General features: G+C 34.6%; 1 protein-coding gene across 4 annotated transcripts in view; it reads right to left on the bottom strand.

Moving 5' to 3' along the window:
- Nucleotides 1-3,912: 3,912 nt before the first annotated feature.
- The window catches only part of ACAP2 (ArfGAP with coiled-coil, ankyrin repeat and PH domains 2), a 162,763-nt gene continuing 145,108 nt past the window's right edge, over nt 3,913-21,567 (bottom strand). For 3 of the 4 annotated variants that reach the window (XM_082393183.1, XM_082393180.1, XM_082393181.1), the window contains 6 exons: nt 20,351-20,443; nt 19,106-19,293; nt 18,571-18,680; nt 16,829-16,939; nt 14,563-14,624; nt 3,913-8,908 (listed from right to left, as the gene is read on the bottom strand). In XM_082393183.1, coding sequence (XP_082249309.1) covers nt 8,808-8,908; nt 14,563-14,624; nt 16,829-16,939; nt 18,571-18,680; nt 19,106-19,293; nt 20,351-20,443 — 665 coding nt within the window. In that variant the 3' untranslated portion in view covers nt 3,913-8,807. The remainder of the gene's footprint in view (nt 8,909-14,562; nt 14,625-16,828; nt 16,940-18,570; nt 18,681-19,105; nt 19,294-20,350; nt 20,444-21,567) is intronic. The other variant, XM_082393182.1, reaches the window with a different exon arrangement.

Here is a 21,567-nt window from a genome sequence, read left to right as displayed (position 1 = left end):
TTTCTGAGTCAGGTACTAAATAGCTCTGTAAGTGTAATTTTAAATAAGTGATAATTAAGGTACAGTTTATTTTGTAGGGAGTATTGATCCATAGGGAGAAACTGTGGTCCTTTACTAATAGCCAGCTACAGTGTCTACTGTGTTCCCCTTTTTTGTTAGATGTATTCTATCTTCTAAGGCTTCATTTCCCTGTTAACTGAGGCTTCCACGTAACTTTAAGTAATGTTTTCTCTCTGTACATCTGGAGCCTTTGTCATGAAAGTTTCTGTGGCTTAGTTATAGTGTTGTGATTAGTGGAAGCTTTCTAGTAGACCATAAGTCTTCTGGTTATATTTTGAAAAGTAGCTTTTTAATGGCACAAAGCATGCTGGTAGCTCCTTTTATGAATAGAAAATATTTTGCTTTGTTCTTGTCTCTGGGAAGGCATTTGTTATGACTTGCTGTATTCAGTGGTCTGCTGGAAAGAGCTTTGGCTAATCATAATACCATAACTTTGTTTTCTTGCTTAAAATGTCTAGATATACCCAGGGGAAAAAAACACTTGAACTGTGTTACAGGAGCTACAGTTTAAGAATATCAGATGTAGTTACATTTAACACAAGGATTTTGGCAAATACGTACGAAGTTATTAAAGTCTGAACAAAAGTTAGATTAAAATATTTGTAGTAGTGGCTGAGTAACTAAATTAATTGTATACTATTCTGTTGGTATTATGTCACAGCAAGCACCAAACTGAACAAAATGTTTTCTGTTGGGGCATTCTTAGGAAGCTATATTGGGTGTTAGCTGTTATGTGGTGTGAGTTCTTAGAAAAAGTCATGGTAGGAAGTTTCATCATTTTTAGTGCAGTTAGTGCATGAGCTGGGTAGTTAAGCATATCCATATTCAGACTTAAGAAGGAATAGTGGGGAAAGGTATCCCTTAAATCTTATATAAATGCAAATCTAAGTGTGACCAACTCATGTCATTACAACAGATCTTCCTGGTGCATTAAAAACAGTTTTAGCTATAGATTTTGGAGGATGACCTGGGTAAATTCCAGTTTTGAATTTTACATTGTGTAGTTATTGACATTAAGGTCTCTGTTTTTGTATCTGTGGTTCCATGTTAGCCATTAGGATTGGCATACATGTTAACGTGTGGAATAGCTGACCTCACCTTCAACCAAGTGAAAATTTTTTTATGCTAATGAACCTGCCTTTTTTTATCTGGTGCCTGAAACTTTCTTTGTTCCAATGTTTGTACTTGCTGGGCAATCAAGTTATGCTTTTGGCCTTCTTTTGCTCCTGTTTTGCTATTTCATCTTACACCTAGGCCAAGTACCAATGTTGACTATTGCAAGGGACTGTTTAATTCTTTCAACATGCAACCTTAGGGAACAGAAAGGAGCTTTTCATTTTAAGTTATGTTGTCAGTCAGTAGATGCAGTGTCTTCAGGGCAGTGAATCCTGTAAATTCATATTTATGATTAGGTGACAAGTTGACATTGAGATTGTCCTTTCCTTTATCAAAAATGAATAAAGGCTTTTTAAACAAAAAGAGAAAGTATGTAGTGTGTCATATGTTATGTGCTATTTTCTCAGCTTAAAATAGATGTATCTGGGTGTATAACAATATGACTAAATAGACAAAGAACTTGGTCAGCAAGTGACCCTTCAGTTCTAACTTTAACTGTGGTCAAGTTCTCTGACTTCTAGCCAGAGGAGATGGTTTTTCCTGTTGTATGATTTCTACATCTGTAATGTAACATAGAAATCTGATAGTTTAGCAGGCTTTTTTCTTTATTGACTACTACCCAATATTATCAGATACAGAGAAACAGACACTCCTCTACAGTAGATGGGGGTGTGTACATTGACACAACTTTCCTGGAGGGCACTCTGGCAATACTAAAATCTTTCTAAGAGAACTTTCAGTTCTCTCTCCTATCCAGATGAATGTTTCTTCCTGAGACAAGGGTCTCAAATTTTGATTGGCATTGGAAACAATGGGGAGCTTGGTAAAAACACAAGGGCTCAGGCCCTATTGTCTTCAATGAGCCTGGGCTTCGACGGTGATTCTTTTACAAGCCAAAGTTTGAAAAGTACTGCCCTCGCTCTTCACCGAGCCAACCTCTCTGGCTTCAGACCTTGGCTTAAATGTCACTGCCTCGAGGAATGGTCTCTAAACACCAACGCGTCCAGTGTCCAGATGAGGCACCATCCTCAGGGACCCCATGAGGGCCACCTATGAACTGCCCAGTCCTATCTTTCTCCGCTGCAAGAAGGCAAGACTTCAAGAGAACAGGTAGTGTGTCTCTTTTTTTTTTTTTTTTTTTAACCGTAATATCCCCAGTACCTAACACAGTGCCTGACTCATTGAATGAGCCTCAAAAATACACCCACCCATTGTGAACCAGCATTCTCACATCTAGGAATTCATCCTAAGGAAATAAGGAAGAATGTACTCAAATATTTAGCCATAAGGGTAATGAAGAACTAGGTTTATGATGACAAGATGTTGAAATCAAATGTTCATCAGTAAAGTGAAACTAAAATAAAGATTCTGTCATTAAAAGTGATGTATTCAACAAACTATAAGGGAAATTTTTTAAAGTGATAAATAGAAGAAGAACCTATAGAGACTCAAGAGATATACTAGCCAATTGCAATGAATGGAACTTACATGAATTCTGATTTGAAAAATCTTTTTTTAAAGAACACAGCTAAGACATTGGGAAAATTTGAATATTGACTATATAGTTTCATATTCTAAGGAAGGTGATATGATTTTTTTAAACAGTCCTTTTTTTCCCCCCTTTATGTTTTTAACTTTTTATTTTATATTGGAGGAGAGTTGATTAACAATGTTGTGTTAGTTTCAGGTGTACAGCAAAGTGATTCAGTTATACATATATATGTATCTATTCTTTTTCGGATTCTTTTCCCATTTAGGTTGTTACCTAATATTGAGCAGCGTTCCCTGCAGTTACACAGTAGGTCCCTGTTGGTGATCTGTTTTAAATATAGCAGTTTGTATACCTCAGTCCCAAACTCCCTAATTAACGCCAACCCCCCCCACCACCCTTCCCCTCTGGCAACCCTAAGTTTGTTCTCTGTTTTGTTTTGTAAATAAGTTCATTTGTATCTTTTTTTTTTAGATTCTGCATAATAAGCGCTATCATATTTAGAGACATACTCAACGATTTGTTGAAATGTCTGGCATTTGGTTTAAAAAAATGGGGAAGAGGAAAAATGGGTGGGAATATAGATAAAACAATGTTAGCCATGAGCTAACAGCTACTGAAGTTATTGTCTCTACTTTTGTATATGTTTGAAATTTTCCAAAATAAAAACATTTAAAGAAATCCTTCCCAAAGTGATGCAGATTACTTAAGGACTCAGAAACTTGTTCCTCATTTATTAAGTGAAAGAAGCAGTTGACAAAACAGTATGATCCCATTGTATATAAACATAATACACACACCCAAAGGTCTAGAAGGGTATATACCAAAGAAGTAACAGCTTGCCCCGTACTCGGTAACTGTCAAATAGAACTTCCTAGGATGAATATGCGCTATAATCTGCCCTGTTCAAAACAGTAGTCACTGGGCACATGGCTAGTCAGCTCTTAAATGTGGCAATTCCACAGATGAACTGAACTCTTAATTTTGTCTAATTTTAATTAAATTTCAATAGCCACATGTGGCTAGTAGCTACCATCTACTAGCCACACATGAACATCACAGGCAGATGACGGAATTAGGATGGAATTCTTTTTACTTACCATTACCTAGACATTTTTCTACAATGAAAGAGCACTGTTTTGTAATAAGGAAAAGTAGGCTGTTTTCATTTAAAACATTTACTATCAGTTTGGATTCTCTTTGTCAAAGAACTATTATGAAAATGAAATGAAGTGGAATAAAGCAAATTACATAGAAAAGTTTTAAGTGTCTGCTTTCAACTAACTTTTAAAGGAAAGGCAAAAGCAGGCAATTCACTTCCAGGTCTGTTCTTTCAAGCCTCTATTCCTTCAATCTCATTTCATGCAAAAACATGTTTTTGTTTGTTTACTAAAAGGATTGAGTGTAAATGTGTTGCCTAGATTAGAAACTTCAACAGATATCTCAATCATAATAGAAAAAAATTAGAGCTACAGCAAAAAAGGCCTTTTGTGGTTTTCAGCTAATGAACTGGGAGCCATACAGCTCTGTGATCAGGCAGAAGAAAATATTTAAAAGATCAAAATGGATTTCATGGTTGAAGCAATCAGCAAATAGGATCAATCTGGACCAGTGTGACAGGGTTGGAAAGGAATACAGGACCTTAAACATGACAGTTATTAACATGTATGTCTGCAATTGTAGTTCACGATAAAGTGGAAGTCTGAGCATAAAAGAACTATGCCAGAGGTGAGATTTTTATTGACTTGACATAATTTCTTAGCATACAAAGAGTTTAATCAGGTATAATATTTACAATTCTTACATAATATACATTTTAGAATAACTATAATGTACTTTGTTCCATTTACAGTGACATCCTACAGTAAAACTACATTCATGAATTAGATACAAATAAATCCTCTACATACTAATAAAAAGTAAATGGATTGTTGGTTATACATTCTTTAAAATATACCTTTTCGCAGGTAGCAGGGAATATTACCTGTAATAAGTCTTTATGACTGGAATGATCCAGAAATATCACAAAGCACGTGTAAACACATATAGAAAAGGAGCTCATCACTTCCAAAAGTTAACCTTTAGCCTTTGTGTATAATAAATGGTGCCAACATTCTTTATAATGTAGCGAGCTTTCCCTGTTTAAAATGAACACCCAAAAGGTGGGAGGCGTGTTGAGGAAAAATAAGAAAATCTAGTACATAAGATAGTGAAAAGAGCAATGTAGAGAAAAGTTTACTTAATCAAACCTTGCTTCCCTCCCCCCATTATCTCATTTTAGTAGATAAATTTATGTAAATAGAAAAGGATGCCCCCAAAATCATATTTATAGATGTCAGGATTTGGTCAAACTGAATCCATGCCCCTTTTAGTTGTCTTCGTTTAGAAGCATCAAGAAATTGATAAGCACATGGTGAATTAAAATTACTTTTACAACGTTTGGCCTTCATCAATGTTTGTTATTGCAAAAATATAAAATTCCCTACAATTTAACATCTTTAAACCCTAATCTATTCCTTCAAAGTAATTTTATATCCAGGTTCTCCAGAATACTTGGAGTCTTCGTTATCAAAGCACAAGGAAAGCTGGCAGTCATTATCCAATTTTGCTGCTTTACAATGATTTCAAATCATTTCATGATATGAGTAAAGTGCCTCTTGTCTACTAGTCAGACAGGGGTTCTGGTGTCAGCTACGCCACCAATCAGCAAACCAGTGACCCGCTCTGTAAAACAAGAGGAGCAGCCCAGGATCAAAGAAGAGACACTGTTGGTGCTCTTAGATTAAGATCTCAGAAGTCCTACTGTGAGTAATGGCAAAGCACACTGTGAGCAGATGTGAGCAGCAGAACAGTACACCAAGGGATGCTGTTACAGTTCCACCTTGTTTCATTCCACGCACCACTCATTTTATTTGCGAGGAGCTCTGAATCCAATAAGAGTAGTAAGTAACTAGTCAGTGCTCTTTCCACTATATCATGCATGTCTGAAGTCATTCTGAACAGACAATTCTATAAAAATATAGCATTTTTCCAGCTCATGTCCACAGTCGAAAGTGCTATCAAACAGAAAAGTTAATTCCACAATATAAGAGTGATACGGGAATGTCTTATTCAAAATGGATAGTAAATTTAATCTTAAATACAATTTGGTTTATCATGACCCCACTTCACATGTGTAAAATTATATTTTTAAAATACTGCTTAACACATCACAAACTTAAGCTGTCCAGACTGTGAAAGTATAAGTTTTTTTTCAAAATGCACCCATGAAGAACCAAAGTAATATTCCAAATAAAATCTGTATGTTTTACAAAGTAAACACCAAAGTTGATTAAAATCTACAAAGACCAGTATAAATTAGGCAAACAATGTAGTATAGTGAATCCCTGGAAATTTCTGAATTTCTAAGGATTGTACCAAAGGTAATTTTTAAAACCTTAGAAATCTTGAACATGTAAGTGTTAACAATGAAAAAATTGCAAATAACTATGCAATTACCTTTAGTCTAGTTCTAACATGAAACTGCATTTTATGAATTCCTCATAGTACTACTATTCTTATTTTGAGATTACTCTAACTTTTAAGTTAATGAGTTAATGGAATAATGATAAGGAATCAGAAACTAATACCAGCAGATCAGTGAGGGAATGAAAACAAAGGACAGTCAAATTGATTTCTGAAGCCCAAGAGTATGACTAACGTTGTTTATACTATAATTTATCATATTATACTGAATAATTCACAGCATAATGAAACTAAGATTTGTTACATACTACAGAAAGGCTATTAGTTGACACAGCTAATTCACCTTGGTTAAGAGCCAACCTACTCTGTAACTACTTGTAACCATTAAGTTACTTTAAAACCTTGCTGTTACTCCTGCATCATTTCTGCCAAATTTAATCCAAATCGGGTCTCGGCATATTCAAGAAATCAAGCCACAGAAGTATATTTTTGTATGTACAGGCTCCCTGTACTGTTAAAGATTACACTTTCTCTGAAGATATTCAGAACCATGATCTTTAGTGTACTTCAAATACATCTCTAACAATTAAATTTAAGTAGACATAATTACTGCCATATTAACAACTCATGACTGAAGCCACAGGAGTTAAGAGTATGATCAAGAATTGCTTTTACAACCAGAGATCCCAGAGGTGATCTGAAGACCGAAGGTTGGATCCAAAAGGAAAACTGCCTAGGCTTCCTCAGATAAAGGTCAGATGAATTCCTAGGAGCAAAACAGGAATAGGCACTACAAAGGAAAAGTGAGGCTCTCTTTTCTCTTTCTCTTCTTTCTTCCTTTCTTTGTTTCTTTCTTTTCTCAACATATTTCCTTCTCCTTGAGCTTTTCGGACAATTAATTTCAAAGTACACTAATAAAAATGCTACAAATCAAACTTTTGCAAAGCCTGGTGACCTGTGACTGTGAGGTGAAACAGGAAAGATTTAAGGTTCCTGGTATTGTTGCAATTAAAATACAAGGCTTTGGAAGTTAGCATTTCCTTAGAAATAATCCCTAAATATATTTGTATCCTTATCTAATACACAGCAATTATTACTAAATAAGCATTATATGCATGCAATTTGGCCAAACAAATATGGAACCTTTTCTGTGATGTGAATTTATGTCAGTGTAATTCCTGTTTAGACAGATTCTGGTTTGATGTTCAGTCAACTTAGAAAACTCTACTTACTGGTGGGAAAATGTTAGAAAATTTATTATCTACCCAATGAAATATAATTTCTGTACTTATTTGGCAGCTCAAGTTTAAAACCTCTCATTTAGAAACTGAGTATCAATAATATTACTTACACGTAACTTGAAAAAGAAAGTTAAACTTAATTATGACAATATTAGAAAGAAACCATAAGGCAAATTACTTATTTTATACTCCTGACAAGATACGTCAATCAAAGATAGAATCAGACTAATCTGTAGCATATACCTGGAAAATTAGTATACCCATAATATTTTGGAATTCAAGGGTCTGTGATTCACGTAACCAAATACTAAAGCTACATAGATGCTATAATTTAAAAGAATGTATACCGTGTACAACAAGTACACAGGAGAGATGTTAGAAGAATCAAAAAAGCAATTTATTGCTGTATATTTTAGTATAAACTAAAAAAACTTGAGTCTTTTTTACTCCTTTTACAGAGAGATTTTTCCTTTCACTAGGAGCAATAGCAAAAATGTATCTGGAAAAGGACACATTTCAAATATAAAAATGTTCTACATTATTTTATAAGTCAACTTTGATAGTTACAATCTGATGAAAGCATAATTTTGCAACATTCAAGTAACCTTTGAAACACAGTTTTGTTACATCAATAAATTTGTCAAGGTTTTAGGAAATCAACTCAACAATGAAGAACTACAACTTCTATGAGATTCTTTTGGTAATTTAAAAAAAACTATTGTCGAGGGCTTTTTTTTTCCTTCATAAAATGGAATAAATCTAAAGGACTGAGTTATGTCAATCTGTACAGCCACTATATGTACGTTAACGTACTGGACAATAACTGAGGAATATAACTGCATTTATGAGCAAATGGGGGGCATATATTCTCTAGTTCTAATAATTAAATTACATATTGTGTATATGATAGCTAGGCTACCAAGAAACAAACAAACAAACAGAAAAAAACTATTTCTGAATCACCAACATCAGGGAAGCTAAAGCAAAGACATATTCTCAAGTCAGGCAGGACATCAGGCTCCCACTCGATGCCGATATGCTTGACTGAACGATCCTGGGCACGGTGCACAGAAGAAAAAAATCAATGCTACCACCCACTGGGAAAAAAAGATTATTTTGTCTAAACTCTTAGCATCTTGTAACCTAGAGATGGCCTAAGTCTAGATTTAAATTTTAACCTACAAAAAATAGCCCTTTAAACAGGCTTTTAAAAAAATTTTTTTAATAAAAAAAGTCTTAAAGTAGGTTCCTCTCCCAACTACTAGAGATCTATGTTTTGATTTGTAAAAATATCAATGAACGGGTACCTTTTTCCCAAACAACTCAATAGCTACTAAAAGTAAGTAAGTAGAATTAAAGAAGTAAAAATCTGTGAGTTTTCAGATGTATACATTAGGGAGTCACCAGATTTACTATTTTCCCCTTCTTAAAAAAATTCAAAATTTCTGTGAATCTTGCTGGAAACGATTTAGTTTCTCTGGATTATTGGATGCCATTTGGGAGAAATCACGAAAAATATCCTGGTAAGTTTCATCACCTGCATGAAAGTAAAACGAGGAGACTTTTAAAATTTACACAATTGAAAGTATTAATAAACAACATTCATTTTTACGACTAGTAACTATTTTATAATTCATTACATTAAAATTTTGTTCAGATGAGCATTTTTGGAAGAAAAAAGACCAACTAAATATAAGTGCTGGAAAAGTATATAGTGGAAGAAAAAAAAAAAAAAACTATACCTGAAGAAAGCACCTCAGATGCAGCCACAGAGGAAAGTTCAGAGTTAGAAAAGAGCAAAGATGCAAGTGTTTTAAAGCAATATAAAGAAATACATTTATTAACACATGAGAAATAGAAGTCATTCTAAATGAGGTAAATCATGTCATTCTAAATAAACAAGGCATTCTTTAAATAAATATTTCCCTTGATCAAGGCCAAAAGAAAAGACCAAAAACAAACACTAATGTTTCTGTTGGATGCAAGTTATTAGCAAGACAAAACTAATAACCATGTGGGGAAAAAGGCCTCATATTTTAATATTATCTTTTAATTAAAGGCATTTTAATTTAAATAGCATGTGAAAAAGTAAGTCTTTACTCAAACTTTAATTCTTAACTAAAACTAACGCACCTAATCCACTTTTTACTAGGCTTATAAAATAATAAAGCCTAGAAAATGACTTTAAAATCATTTTACATTTAGTTTTTCATTTACTGTAGGTCATATGAGCAAGGATGCTATGACAAAAGGGGAATAAATATCAAAGACATCTGCTAAATTAGAGTAATACAAATGTGTATACGTACAAATATGCTTGTAGAGAAGATTATAGATACTGATATTATAGCGGATTGAATACTATTTTTCTTGCAATGAAAAACTAAATATATAACACACATACAGGCTAACTCCTCAGACAAAAGATTCGTATAAAATGAAATCTTATTTTCAAGATGAATCATTCATCATGAATGCTTCCTGTTAAACATATTAGCTTTATGCAGAAGGTTGGCATAATTCTGTTTTCAAGATTTAGACTGTCAAATACTGTTTTAGATTATTATTGTTGGAACATGGTTTTATAATTATTCCCCATAAGATACCTTGCATCCATCTATTACACACTCATTGCTACAGTTGTTGTTAATAGTGCAGTAAGTTTTGTCAGCTTTTAAAAAGCGAGATTTTTTTGAGGCAATGGATGTCATACCAAAAGCTAGAGAATTAGAAAAAATCTCGGGGAGGGGGATACAGATCTAGTAAAAGGTCTAACAGCATAACCCAAGATTTTCAATTAAAAAAATTTTAATGCTTTTAATATTTAGTCAATGTAAAAAGCAAGTTATTAAAATCTCTATGTAGTTTTTCATTTAGCCCTGGAAATTTTCTCATGACCTGAATCAATCAATCTACTTTAAAAAGAAAAAATACAGTAAGAAGAGAATCTTAATAGGTTAGCTAAGAGTAACATCTAACTCATATTATTGTTACTAAAACAATAAAGGTTGATATGGTGGAACAACGGGTAAGACAATTCAATTACACCCATGTTTCATTTCATAAAAGTTTACCCCACATTAAAAGACAAACTACAATCTATTCCCATTATTAGCCACTCTAAAAGATATAAAATAAACTGAGAAGAGACAAACATTAAACATCACTTAACAAACCATATAAAATATTTAAATTTTTTTCTTACTCTTAGATGTTGAATTCAAATATTTAAAATATTTATTGTAAACATTATAAATATTTTAAAAATACTATTTAAACTGGAGAGTCTGGAGTTTTACTTTCCAAGAAAGTGTAAAGTGCAGATTATAATACAAAAATACCACACTGAATTTACCATTCAACACCAGAAATAACTTAAAAGGCACACATTATACATTCAAGAAGAAATAGGAAGAAGTATCTAATAGATGCTAACGCCAAATAGTTTACAGATAGCACCAGGTGAGCAATCTTAAGTATTACAACAGTACAATGGCAATATATGGCTTCTACTATTAGCAATGCATATTTTGTATAACAGGTTGTGGGATTTTTTTTTTCTTTTTGTGGTTTCCCAGTTTTTGTTTTTAAAGTACCTACTACACGAGTACATTTTAGTAGAACCATTGTACCATGCAAAACAAATTATAAGATTTGTTTTATTCACTGAATTAAATGCTTCCTTGAAGGAAAGTGTTGGTGCTACACTACTCATTGGTTTCACTTACTGAATACATTTTAAAAGGGTTAATACAATACAAAAGGAAGTCTCACCTTCACACACATACACAAAACTTTTTGTTAACATTCAGTTTCTAACCAAATGTTAATTAAGGGACTTATCAATATAATACCTTTCTTAGGCCTCAAAATGTGTTGTCAGAAAGCAAACGTTACAATAACAATAGTGACTAAGATATTTAATATAGTTAACACAAATTGAACTTCAATGTGATTCTTTAAATACAATTTTAATCATTTAGAATGTTTCTCACGGCAAATATAACTTGTCTACACTAGAATACATAAACAGTAACCCAGAATATGTTGCCCTGGAAAGTTCATATGAGTACATTTAACAGTCTATTATAAACAGTAAACAACTAACCACCCAATATTTGTAATACTAAGTTATATTCTTTAAATTACTTCATCACCTTCTATTTCTCTTCAGAAAGTTAACTTTTCCATGTGCCTGGACAGTTCTGAGTTCTTTGAAATGTGGACTGCTATATTTCCACTGATAGTTTAAAATAGTTCTTGATTTTTGGTATTCAGAATAAGCACTGCAACAGCAGTGATGATCCAAGATTTTGCTAATTTTGCTCTCAAAATGTACTCCCCTCAAAGATATGGCAGCATGTGAGACCCTACTCCCAGGTGATCAGTGTATGATCCTGCCCCTTCTGGGCTGATTACAGCTTCCTTTTTGTAATTGATTAGATCAATGATCAATCTTCATCAGCAACATACTCAGGTAACCAGTAGTGGTTCACTAAAGCAGTGATTTTCAACTGGCTGAGAAACTCTGCCAACAATCAAGAGGAGTCACAGAGCCAGAGACGGTGGGAACCACCAAACTGGTTTCCAACAATTGAGAGCACGGCGTGATGTTGCACTCACCCACCCAGTCCTCCTACGAGGTGTGGGAACTGACAAAGAAGGATACATCTTCCCTTCAGGAAATGTGTGCTCTTAAGTCGCCTTGCAGAAAACAGGGGGTCTCAGGTCCATAGGGTTGTAGACAGAAAGTTCAAAAGTGGGGTTTTCTAGAAATAGGTCCATCATTCCCACAGATTATATCTGAGTCTTTTAATGGTAGGGCTCTTCATAATGAAAAAATTGAAAATACCCGCCTTTTAAAACTACTCAGAATTCTGAGGTTTTCCTTCTATTGCTAGGCAACAAAAAAAGGATCTAGATAAAACAACCAACCAAAATCTATGAGAGAGAAATTTACAGTGATAAGCAGAGAAGAAAAAAGACCTGCTGCCTGAGCAAAAATATCTGCTCTCCAAAGACTCATAAAGGAAAAGTAGCCAGAGAGCAATTGCTGAGCCATTTTACCATGTCACCTGTATAAGTATAAAGTTTTTCTGCTTTAACTATGAGACCCCCAAATGAATTTAAAATCTAATTATTACCAAATCAGAATCTCATTTTATTCTGCTGATATACCATTTCCAGACTTTGGATCTATTTTTTAATCTTTTCTAAGCTAAAATTTGAGTGGTAGGAAAGCTTGTTTTTTTAAATAAGGCTTTTCTTCTTCAAATTTTCATTCAAATAAATTGGAAAAATCTGTTTTTCTACTGTTGAGCAGAAGGTATATACTCATAAACTTATACATAAAACGACAGTGAAAGAGACATTTGAATGCTCCTAGATGGGGGCCGAAGCCCGAGCAGTTTAGGTGGAACTAGAAGCTGCAAGAACATAAGAGGACCTGTCCTTTCAAGCTTCCCAGCTCCAGAGAAAAGTCACCCACCGACCTTCTGACTAATCGGTTGGGTGCAGCTTCATCAGCAAACACCTAAGGAAAGAGCAGCTGACCAAACATTTACACTTAAAATGTCAGGAAAAAAAAAAAACCGTTTAACTTAAAATCTTGACGTTCACTCTTATCTCACGAATCAGGTCAATAGTCTTTGAATAATTTTCATTTTAAAGTGCTTAAACATAAAGGCCTCAAAAATGGCCTAGTAATACTATCACTTAAGTGTATATCTGTTACAAAATTATAATGTATTTAAAGTCTAACATTCAAGTTTAAAACAAATGGGTGAAATTCAGAATTAACGCTGAGACTTCACCCTTAATCAGCACTCTTACATCTTGGTACATCATGAGTCAGTAGTATTGTTTGATCCATAGGATTAAAGTGGGACACCCTAGATTAGAAGTATCTAGCTGAAGTGCCTCTATTCTCAAAGTTCTTATTTGTTCCCTATTAAATTAGACCAAAAATAAGTAATAAATACAGTCCTCTGAGAAAGGAATGGCCCCATATTTATCTTAGTTATATATTAATCTGGCTAAAATAAAAGTAAATGGCTGAAGCTAGCATAAAGTGCAGAAATTTCAGAACATACTTAAACAGGAAAGATAGATGATATCACAAGCCACTTTTAAAATAATACATTAATAGTCATTGAAAAAAAATCAAACATACTCACTTAAAACTGAACATTCTCAATTATTTTAGTCATGAATTCCTGAAATTTTTAACCAGCATGTATATGAATCTAAAACAGATAAATTAGTAATTCATATACTCAAATTCATGAAACTGGAGATCTAATTATTACTCTCTTCTTTGTGAAGAATGTCTAATCAGGATATGTTCATCAAAGAAAGAAATCTGATCAGCAACATTTCTTGCTTTTCTTGACATCTCGACTCAAAAATTACTCAAAATGAGACTTGAGCTGATCCTGAGTTCTCTCTAATAAGAATACGTCTACTTTGCCATCAAGCTCATGAAATGTTCTTCTAAATACTTCCATTTATCCAACAGATATTGTACAATTACTTGGGGCAAAGGTACAAGATAAAATTTGACCTTTTCCCTATACCTTTTAAACTAACTCCATTCGCATTATGGACTTCTTAACCTACTGGTAAATTTTATTCTTAAACCTTCAACTCATTTTTAGATCAAATACGGAACTCTTAATTCAATAAACTTCTTCTAGGCATTTTCCATACTGACTTTTATATGTCAACACATAGTGATTTGTTTTTTCCCTGAACACAATTTATAGAAATTCCCTGAATAACAAAAAGAAAACAATTTTGTTATATTCACTTGACAGCCAAAAAGAAAATGACTGCTGTGCTGCTGTAAGTGTATAAAGATACGTTATCATTCCATTCGCCTCTCTGGAATGTATATGGAAGACATCTGTACAGCAGATAAAGAAGCCAGCAGCCAGAGTTAAATACAGCAAGTAAATGTGTTCTGTAATAGGAATAGTTACGGATTTTTAAAGGCTCGAGAGTGAGCCACTCCCAAGAATTCAGTAAGTACAGTATATACCTAACAACTCACAATTTACAAGTAATTTATAAAAACTCTGTAGCATTAAGTTAGTTTGCTAAAGAACTATGAATCTTCCAATTGTAAACTGATAAATTCCTGGATGCATTTCTTATACTGCATTTCGGTATGGTTATTAGTAGAATATTGACCTGGCTGTCCATAAAGTCCTTCTGATTCCCGCATCTCTTCATTCATTCTTGCTAAACGTAACCTAAAATTAAATAAAAGAATTTTTTAGATAAGTTATACAATATAAATATTCATAAACTAATGAATTACATACGCAGCTAAGACGTATTCATGTAATTTTTTCTTTTACCAGTATTTGCCACTGAAACAAAAGTACTCTTAGTTTATCAGGCCCAGCAATCTGAGATACAAAAATACCTGTATTTTATCTTATACAATTCTCATGAGAGAAGACAATAAAAGACTTCTAACAAGGGCATTTCAGTTCTGTTTAAGCAGGTTCCTGGCAGCACCTCTAGCAGCTTACTTCCTCCAGACACAGAGAATTCCTGGCTCCTAAAGCAACCTGTCAAACTTTAACTGCCAACTGCTGAAATTATTGCTTCTATAGAATGGAAGCAGTAGCCTGTCATAAGTTCATTCTGGTTCACCCTGAGGTACGGTAGTTCCAGATGTATAAATAGCATGTGTTATCTATAAATACTGGGGATATATTCTGACCTACAGACATTATAATAGGTGACCATAGGTTACCAAGATTTTTGCATGGTTACTATACTGATTATACATTCTTTTTTGGGTTATTTATCCTGGCAGCAGGAAGACCTGTAGCACTGGATTAAGAAAACAAGAATTTCCTCTCATTTTCTTACTAACTTTAAGCAACATTTTGAAACAGGCAAATGTTACCTGTGGTGCCCCTCTCCTACTCAGTACTTCTTGCCTGTCCTCCAGGCTGCCAAATCCTCATCGCCTTCCCCGACTTCTGTCACCCTCTTCTAACATGCTCTCTCTGGCAGTTGCCGCATCTGACATGGGCTTTTCTTATCTTCAAAGTACCACAATTCCCTGCCATTTCCTTTTCAACCATTGTGTGAATTAATAATAGCAAGATAAGTCTCCCTTTTTGGTATTTGGACTTTTCACAGAGGATGCCTGTTTCAAAAAATTGTAAGTGAAACTGACATCCTCATACAAAGCAAAATGAGAAAACTTAAGACAATTTGGGACCATATTTTGGGGGAAGAGGGGCCATTACTGTAAGAATTGCCTGGGAAGCTGCAGCCAGGGTTAATTTCTCTATATATCACTCCTATCTTTTCTTTAATAACTTATCTTTCTCCAATTTTAAGTCTATAATGATTTAATAGATCTAAATTTTCCTACAATAGTCTCCATAATAACAATAACCCCTCCAGTGAGGAAAAGAAGCTAAGTACAGAGAAAATATGTTTTGCTCTTTTGTTTTTTCATTTTGTTTTAATCTGACAGGGGTCAGGGAGGGGTGATATATGGCAAGTCAAGAATTCTCAGTGGGAGCTCAGGAGTTCAAGACAGTCAAGGGAGTTTCTATCTGTAAGTGACTAAAATTCAGTAGTGTAGATGGAACTATCTCTACTTATTTAACAGGGAATCAGCAATCCTGGGCTTCATTCAGAATAGAATGAATAAGCTATTCATACAACATATGCTTGAGACTTCCTACATAACAATAAAGTGTAGGTGACAACCACATTCCTAGATTCCAAGTGTAATGAACAACTCTGATCTAAGATGAAAATCAAATAAAGATCTCAAGATTCTGTCTTTAGTAGGTCATGTTAAATTGTATTCAAACAAATATTTTTACCTCAAAATAGAGTACTCATACGAATAATTATTTAAAAAAATAAGCACAAACAGGTCCCCTAATTATCACTGCCCAAAGGAAATGCAACTGCAAAAGTTACTAACATCAACGCAGTTGGCTTCCCTGCTTATAATCCTCTAATTCCTGAGGTAGTAGAAAAATTGCCTGTTACTATACCAATCCAGCTCCCCACCCCAGTACTGTACTGAGAGTTAAAGAATCAGAAAAGTTACTGATTTTCTGTTCCTACTGGCCAGGCAGTATAACAGAAGTGGCTAAGCACACGGGTTTTAGAGCCAGAATTCTTGGTTTCAAATCCCAGTTCTACCACTTACTAGTTTCTCAAATTATTTGTGGCTTGGCTTCCTTATAAAATGAGGCTGATAATAATAAAACATTCCTCACAGGGTTGATGTGGGAACCAAGTAAGTTCATGTATGTAAATTGCTGCACACATTTAACGTGCTTAGAGAAGTAAATGGCTTCTAGTGAAGAACCAAGTTTAAATTTCATGCCTACACACGAAACTCTACGTTTAAACCCTGTATAAGTAATACAGTGTATGGGAAATAATCAAGTGAAAAGAAAACACTTACAAGGTCACTATATCAGCATTGGCTGCTTCCACAGCTATACTCAAAGGGTCCTTCCCTTCTTCATCAGTGGCATGTTGATTGGCACCTCGTTTTAGGAATAAACATACCTGCCTGTTTAAGGGAACAGCGTTTTTGAGATATTGCCGATAAGAAAAAAAATTAGTATTCACCTTAAAAAATAAAAAGCACTACTTAAAGAAATAACATTTTCATTAGGAAATTCTTGATTCATTCTACAAAGATTTATTGAATATTGATTCTAATAATAAAAATCTACCATGATCAACATTTTATAAATCTCATGGAATTTTCACATTTAACCTGATAATATACAGCATAGTGGGATGTATAAATTACGGTCCCTACCCTGGAATATCATAAAAAGATGTACACAGATAACTATAAACGTAAATAAAACAAAAATCACTCAAGGTCATTATCTGGGAAAGAAGAAAGCCAAGGCAATGTTAACGTCATAATATATTAAGGATAATACAACAGCAACGAGTGGGAAGTAATCTTGCCAACTGTACTCCACAAATATTCATAACTTGAAGAAATTGACAAAAATGAAAAAAATGAAAAAAATGAATAAATGGAGTCTATGAAGTAAAATGGGAATAATTATGATTAAGAAGAAAATACAAAGGATGAGTTAAATACAGCCATTTTTAAGTAGAGAAAAGTTTTTATGATAAAGTTATTGAACTGACTCTTCTTGCTAATAGAGGGAAACAAAACAAACTATGATGAAAATAGAAGATGCTATAAATAAACATTTAAAAAGGACAGTTTCTTGTCTGTCCAGGTAATAAGACTTGGAGATCCTGAGATATTTTACTGAAAAACAATGACCTATGACACAAACTTTATATAAGGCCAATATTTTGACTTTATTTGTACCCTCTAGTAGAAAGCCCATTTTTACGGCTCTATTATTCTGTGAATCTAAATATTGCTCCAGAAGCCACACATCCATAGCACAGAATAAGAATTAACTACCTTGTGGGAAAACTAAAATTTACAAAGTTACAAAACTCTCCCAAAATGTATGTGCTATGTACATAATGTATGTACACGCATAAAAATACACAAATACAGGGGCTTCCCTGGTGGCGCAGTGGTTGAGAGTCTGCCTGCCAATGCAGGGGACATGGGTTCGAGCCCTGGTCTGGGAAGATTCCACATGCCGCGGAGCAACTGGGCCCGTGAGCCACAACTGCTGAGCCTGCGCGTCTGGAGCCTGTGCTCCGCAACAAGAGAGGCCGCGATAGTGAGAGGCCCGCGCACCGCGATGCAGAGTGGCCCCCGCTCACCGCAGCTAGAGAGAGCCCTCACACAGAAACGAAAGACCCAACACAGCCAAAAATAAATAAACAAATAAATTAATTAATAAAAACAAGCTCCTGCTTTAAAAAAAAAAAAAAATACACAAATACAGACTTAAGTTGTCTGATGAAATCACCACAATTTCACCACAGTTTTAAATACTAAAACAGATCTATATAAAGAATTAGTAAAATTCAAAGTAAGCTTGGCAATTTTCTTATCTGAAAAGTAACCATATTTTTTTTTCTGAATGAAATTTTAAAAAATTTTAAGTTCCAGCATGACAGTATAAGTCAAGGAAAGTATCACTTTACCAGCTCTAGCTAACAATCTTAACCTGAGAAAGAGCAAAACATTATTTCAAAATAATTTTTTCAAATAAAATCTACTTAAATATATAAGCACTAGTTTACCCCGTGTGCCCTAAGACAGTGGCATGGTGCAGTGGTCCCCGCCCTTGCACATCTCTCTGGTTCACATTCGCACCATTCTGAAGGAGAAACTCGCATGTCACCAAAGAGCCCTTAGAGGAAAAAAGAAGGTAACAATGGACAAAAAGCAAACAAACAACAATATATTTCTATTAACAGAGTATTTACTTTACTCTAATAGCCTTTCTATTGTATTTTCCCCAAAAGAGAAAATACCCCCCCGCAAAAAGTGGAGATATGATAAATTATATTATTTTCTTCCCAAGAACTACTTCTAACTGGGATTCAATATGCAGTTTGTGATCTAGCAAAACCCACTACTTTCATTACTAGAATTCCCTCATTAAGAAAAAAAATTGAGCTTACACAAAGTGATATTCAGAAATCACTACTAGCTGCTGCTTCTATTTTCTATCCCATCTCTTAAAGCAAACAATGTTAAAGCTATGCTCAAAATGAATTATGATTTTTTTTTATGCTCTACTACCACTGAAGACCTGAATTTACAAATTCATACCCCTAATACAGCCTGAATAAGTGGTGTTGCTTTGTTTTCCTCAGAATTAGCCCAGTTCACATCTGCGCCACGAGCCAAAGCTTCAGCCATTTTAGGAAGATTTTTTTCATACGAAGCCCTATAAAGCTGGAGTCCTGGATTAAGATGTTTAGAGTCGAGAAACACAGAAGAATCCTGCCTTTCTGCCTCTGAAAAGCAAACACAAATACATCAATAAAAATGAGCTCTTGGCAAGGAGGGAGGGAAAGAATGGGGAGTCATTGCTTCATAGGTACAGAATTTCAGTTTTGTAAGATGAAAAGAGTTCTGTGGATAGATGGTGGTGATGGCAGCACAACAATGTGAATAGATTTAATGCCACTGAACTGTACACTTGAAAATTGTTAAGATGGTAAATTTTACGTTATGTGTATCTTACCACAGCTTTTTGAAAAAGCGAACTCTTACCTGTATCACAGTATGAAAGCTGTGACATAAGAAACCACTAGTTTAACAAAATGAGCTAATGGGAGATTGTTCACAAAAGGAATCTTATTTCCTATAGACTAATCACTCTCCACAACCTTCCTCTCTTATAAATACATCGACTAGTACACCAGGCCTTTATGGCCTTGCCAGTATCCAATGGATAGGTAAATTACTCTGTATTAGATTAAAATTAGGCATATGACTATAAGCCTGGACTTAGAGACTCAGAAGAGGCAGTAAGAATCCCTAAAGGACTTCACTGCTAGACCAAACCTCACTTTATTCCTAAAATGGTCCTATACTATCATCACAATTTGCAGTACAAGCAGTTCAAATAATTTAAAGAATGCTTACTATCCTGAGTATTCTGCAAGATCATAACCACTGAAATCATAAAGGAGAGAATATAGGAGGAAAGCACAGGTCAGAAGAAAAACCTAACTTGGGGAGGATGTGGGGGATTTGCTCATCTTTTTCTCCTGATAAGAAAAGACAGCCACAAAAAAAGGTAACGGGTAATAAGAAATACCGTTCACGTGGATTAAAAATTATCCTTAGCTACTGACACATATCTTGAGGCTTAGAAAAATGTACAGCTAAGAGAGAACTTCCAAATATGAAAATAGCTGCTTTCTCATTCAGCAGTATTAACTGCCCCTTAGTACCTTCTAAAAGACTAACCACTTCCTTCAGAAACTATTTAATCAAACTTGGCATTTTCCACATGCATTTTTCAGCAAACAATACCAATTAACATTGAATTTCACCAAAACTCACCCGGCTCATATAAACTATTGGCTGACACTGTGGAAGGTAAAGATTCTCTTCCATCATCAGAGCTCTGCTGGATTCCACTGTCATTACTTTTGACTGTTTTAAAGAAAAACCAGCTAGTGATTAAAGTTTGCACCATTAAGAAAAAAAGTCCCACAATCAATGAGGTTTTAAAATGAGCTCTGATACATCAACGTGATCTCAGCCACCACCAGTAGAATAAATTTATGACAATTTTAATCCTTTGGAACACTTCACTTATCAAAATATGAATCAGTCATGAAGCCTGGCAATAAACTTATTTTCAGAGTCACAACATATCTCATTACCCCGTAATGTGTCAGGGGTAGTAAAGAGTTAATTTATCGTATGACTGTAAGTAACATGTAATTCTGAGACAATGGGTAACATCTAGAGAAATGGCCACACCGCACAATGACCACGGGCACAGACTTGGAATGCTCCACAAGAGTAGTACTTACTACTACGTAGTTTTGAAGAAGTATCAAAGTAGGAGAAGAGTGAATCTAGCTCATCAGGACAGAACAGAGACTCCCGCCTGGCCTCGTCGCTATTTACAGCAACCACTGGGGACATGCAAGTTAGCAAAGCACAAAGCAGGCCATAAGAAGGGAAAAGGGCAGGAAAAAACGTTACTGGGAAAAATTTAGGAGGAAAAAACAGGAAGGCTATTAGGTGGTTAATCAGATATTTAGGGCTTTTTGCATGATCGATTTGCAATTCCCATCTCCCCTTCCATTTTAAGCAGTTTTATTCCTTAAGAATATACACATTACGGTTGAACCTTGAACAACACAGGTTTAAACTACGTGGGTCCACCTATATCCAGATTTTTTCAATACTAAATACTACAGTACCACATGATCTGGGATTGGTGGCATCCACGGACGCAGAACCGATGATACAGAGGAACTGCAGAGCAGACGTGGAGGAAACACACACATGAAGGGCCAACTACAAATTATAAGAGAATTTTCAACTGATCGGAGAGTCAGTGCCCCAACCCCCGAGTTGTTCAAGGGTCAAGTGTACCTAGAAATGTGAATTATCAGAACACTACTTAAATTTAACTGTTTGAAAGACAGAGAAACCCAATTTTTCTTTAGGATATACAGAAGGAAACGGTTTTTAGCATTTAAAAAATCTACAGCAGCTACTAATTCAGAGATTAAGAAAGTGACTTCAGCTTAAGAAAATAT

Source organism: Balaenoptera borealis (assembly GCF_965194805.1).
Source record: "Balaenoptera borealis genome assembly, chromosome: 5".
NCBI classification, from domain to species: domain Eukaryota; kingdom Metazoa; phylum Chordata; class Mammalia; order Artiodactyla; family Balaenopteridae; genus Balaenoptera; species Balaenoptera borealis.
Note: the sequence above shows the minus strand (reverse complement) of the source record. Positions and strands in the feature narration are given on the sequence as shown.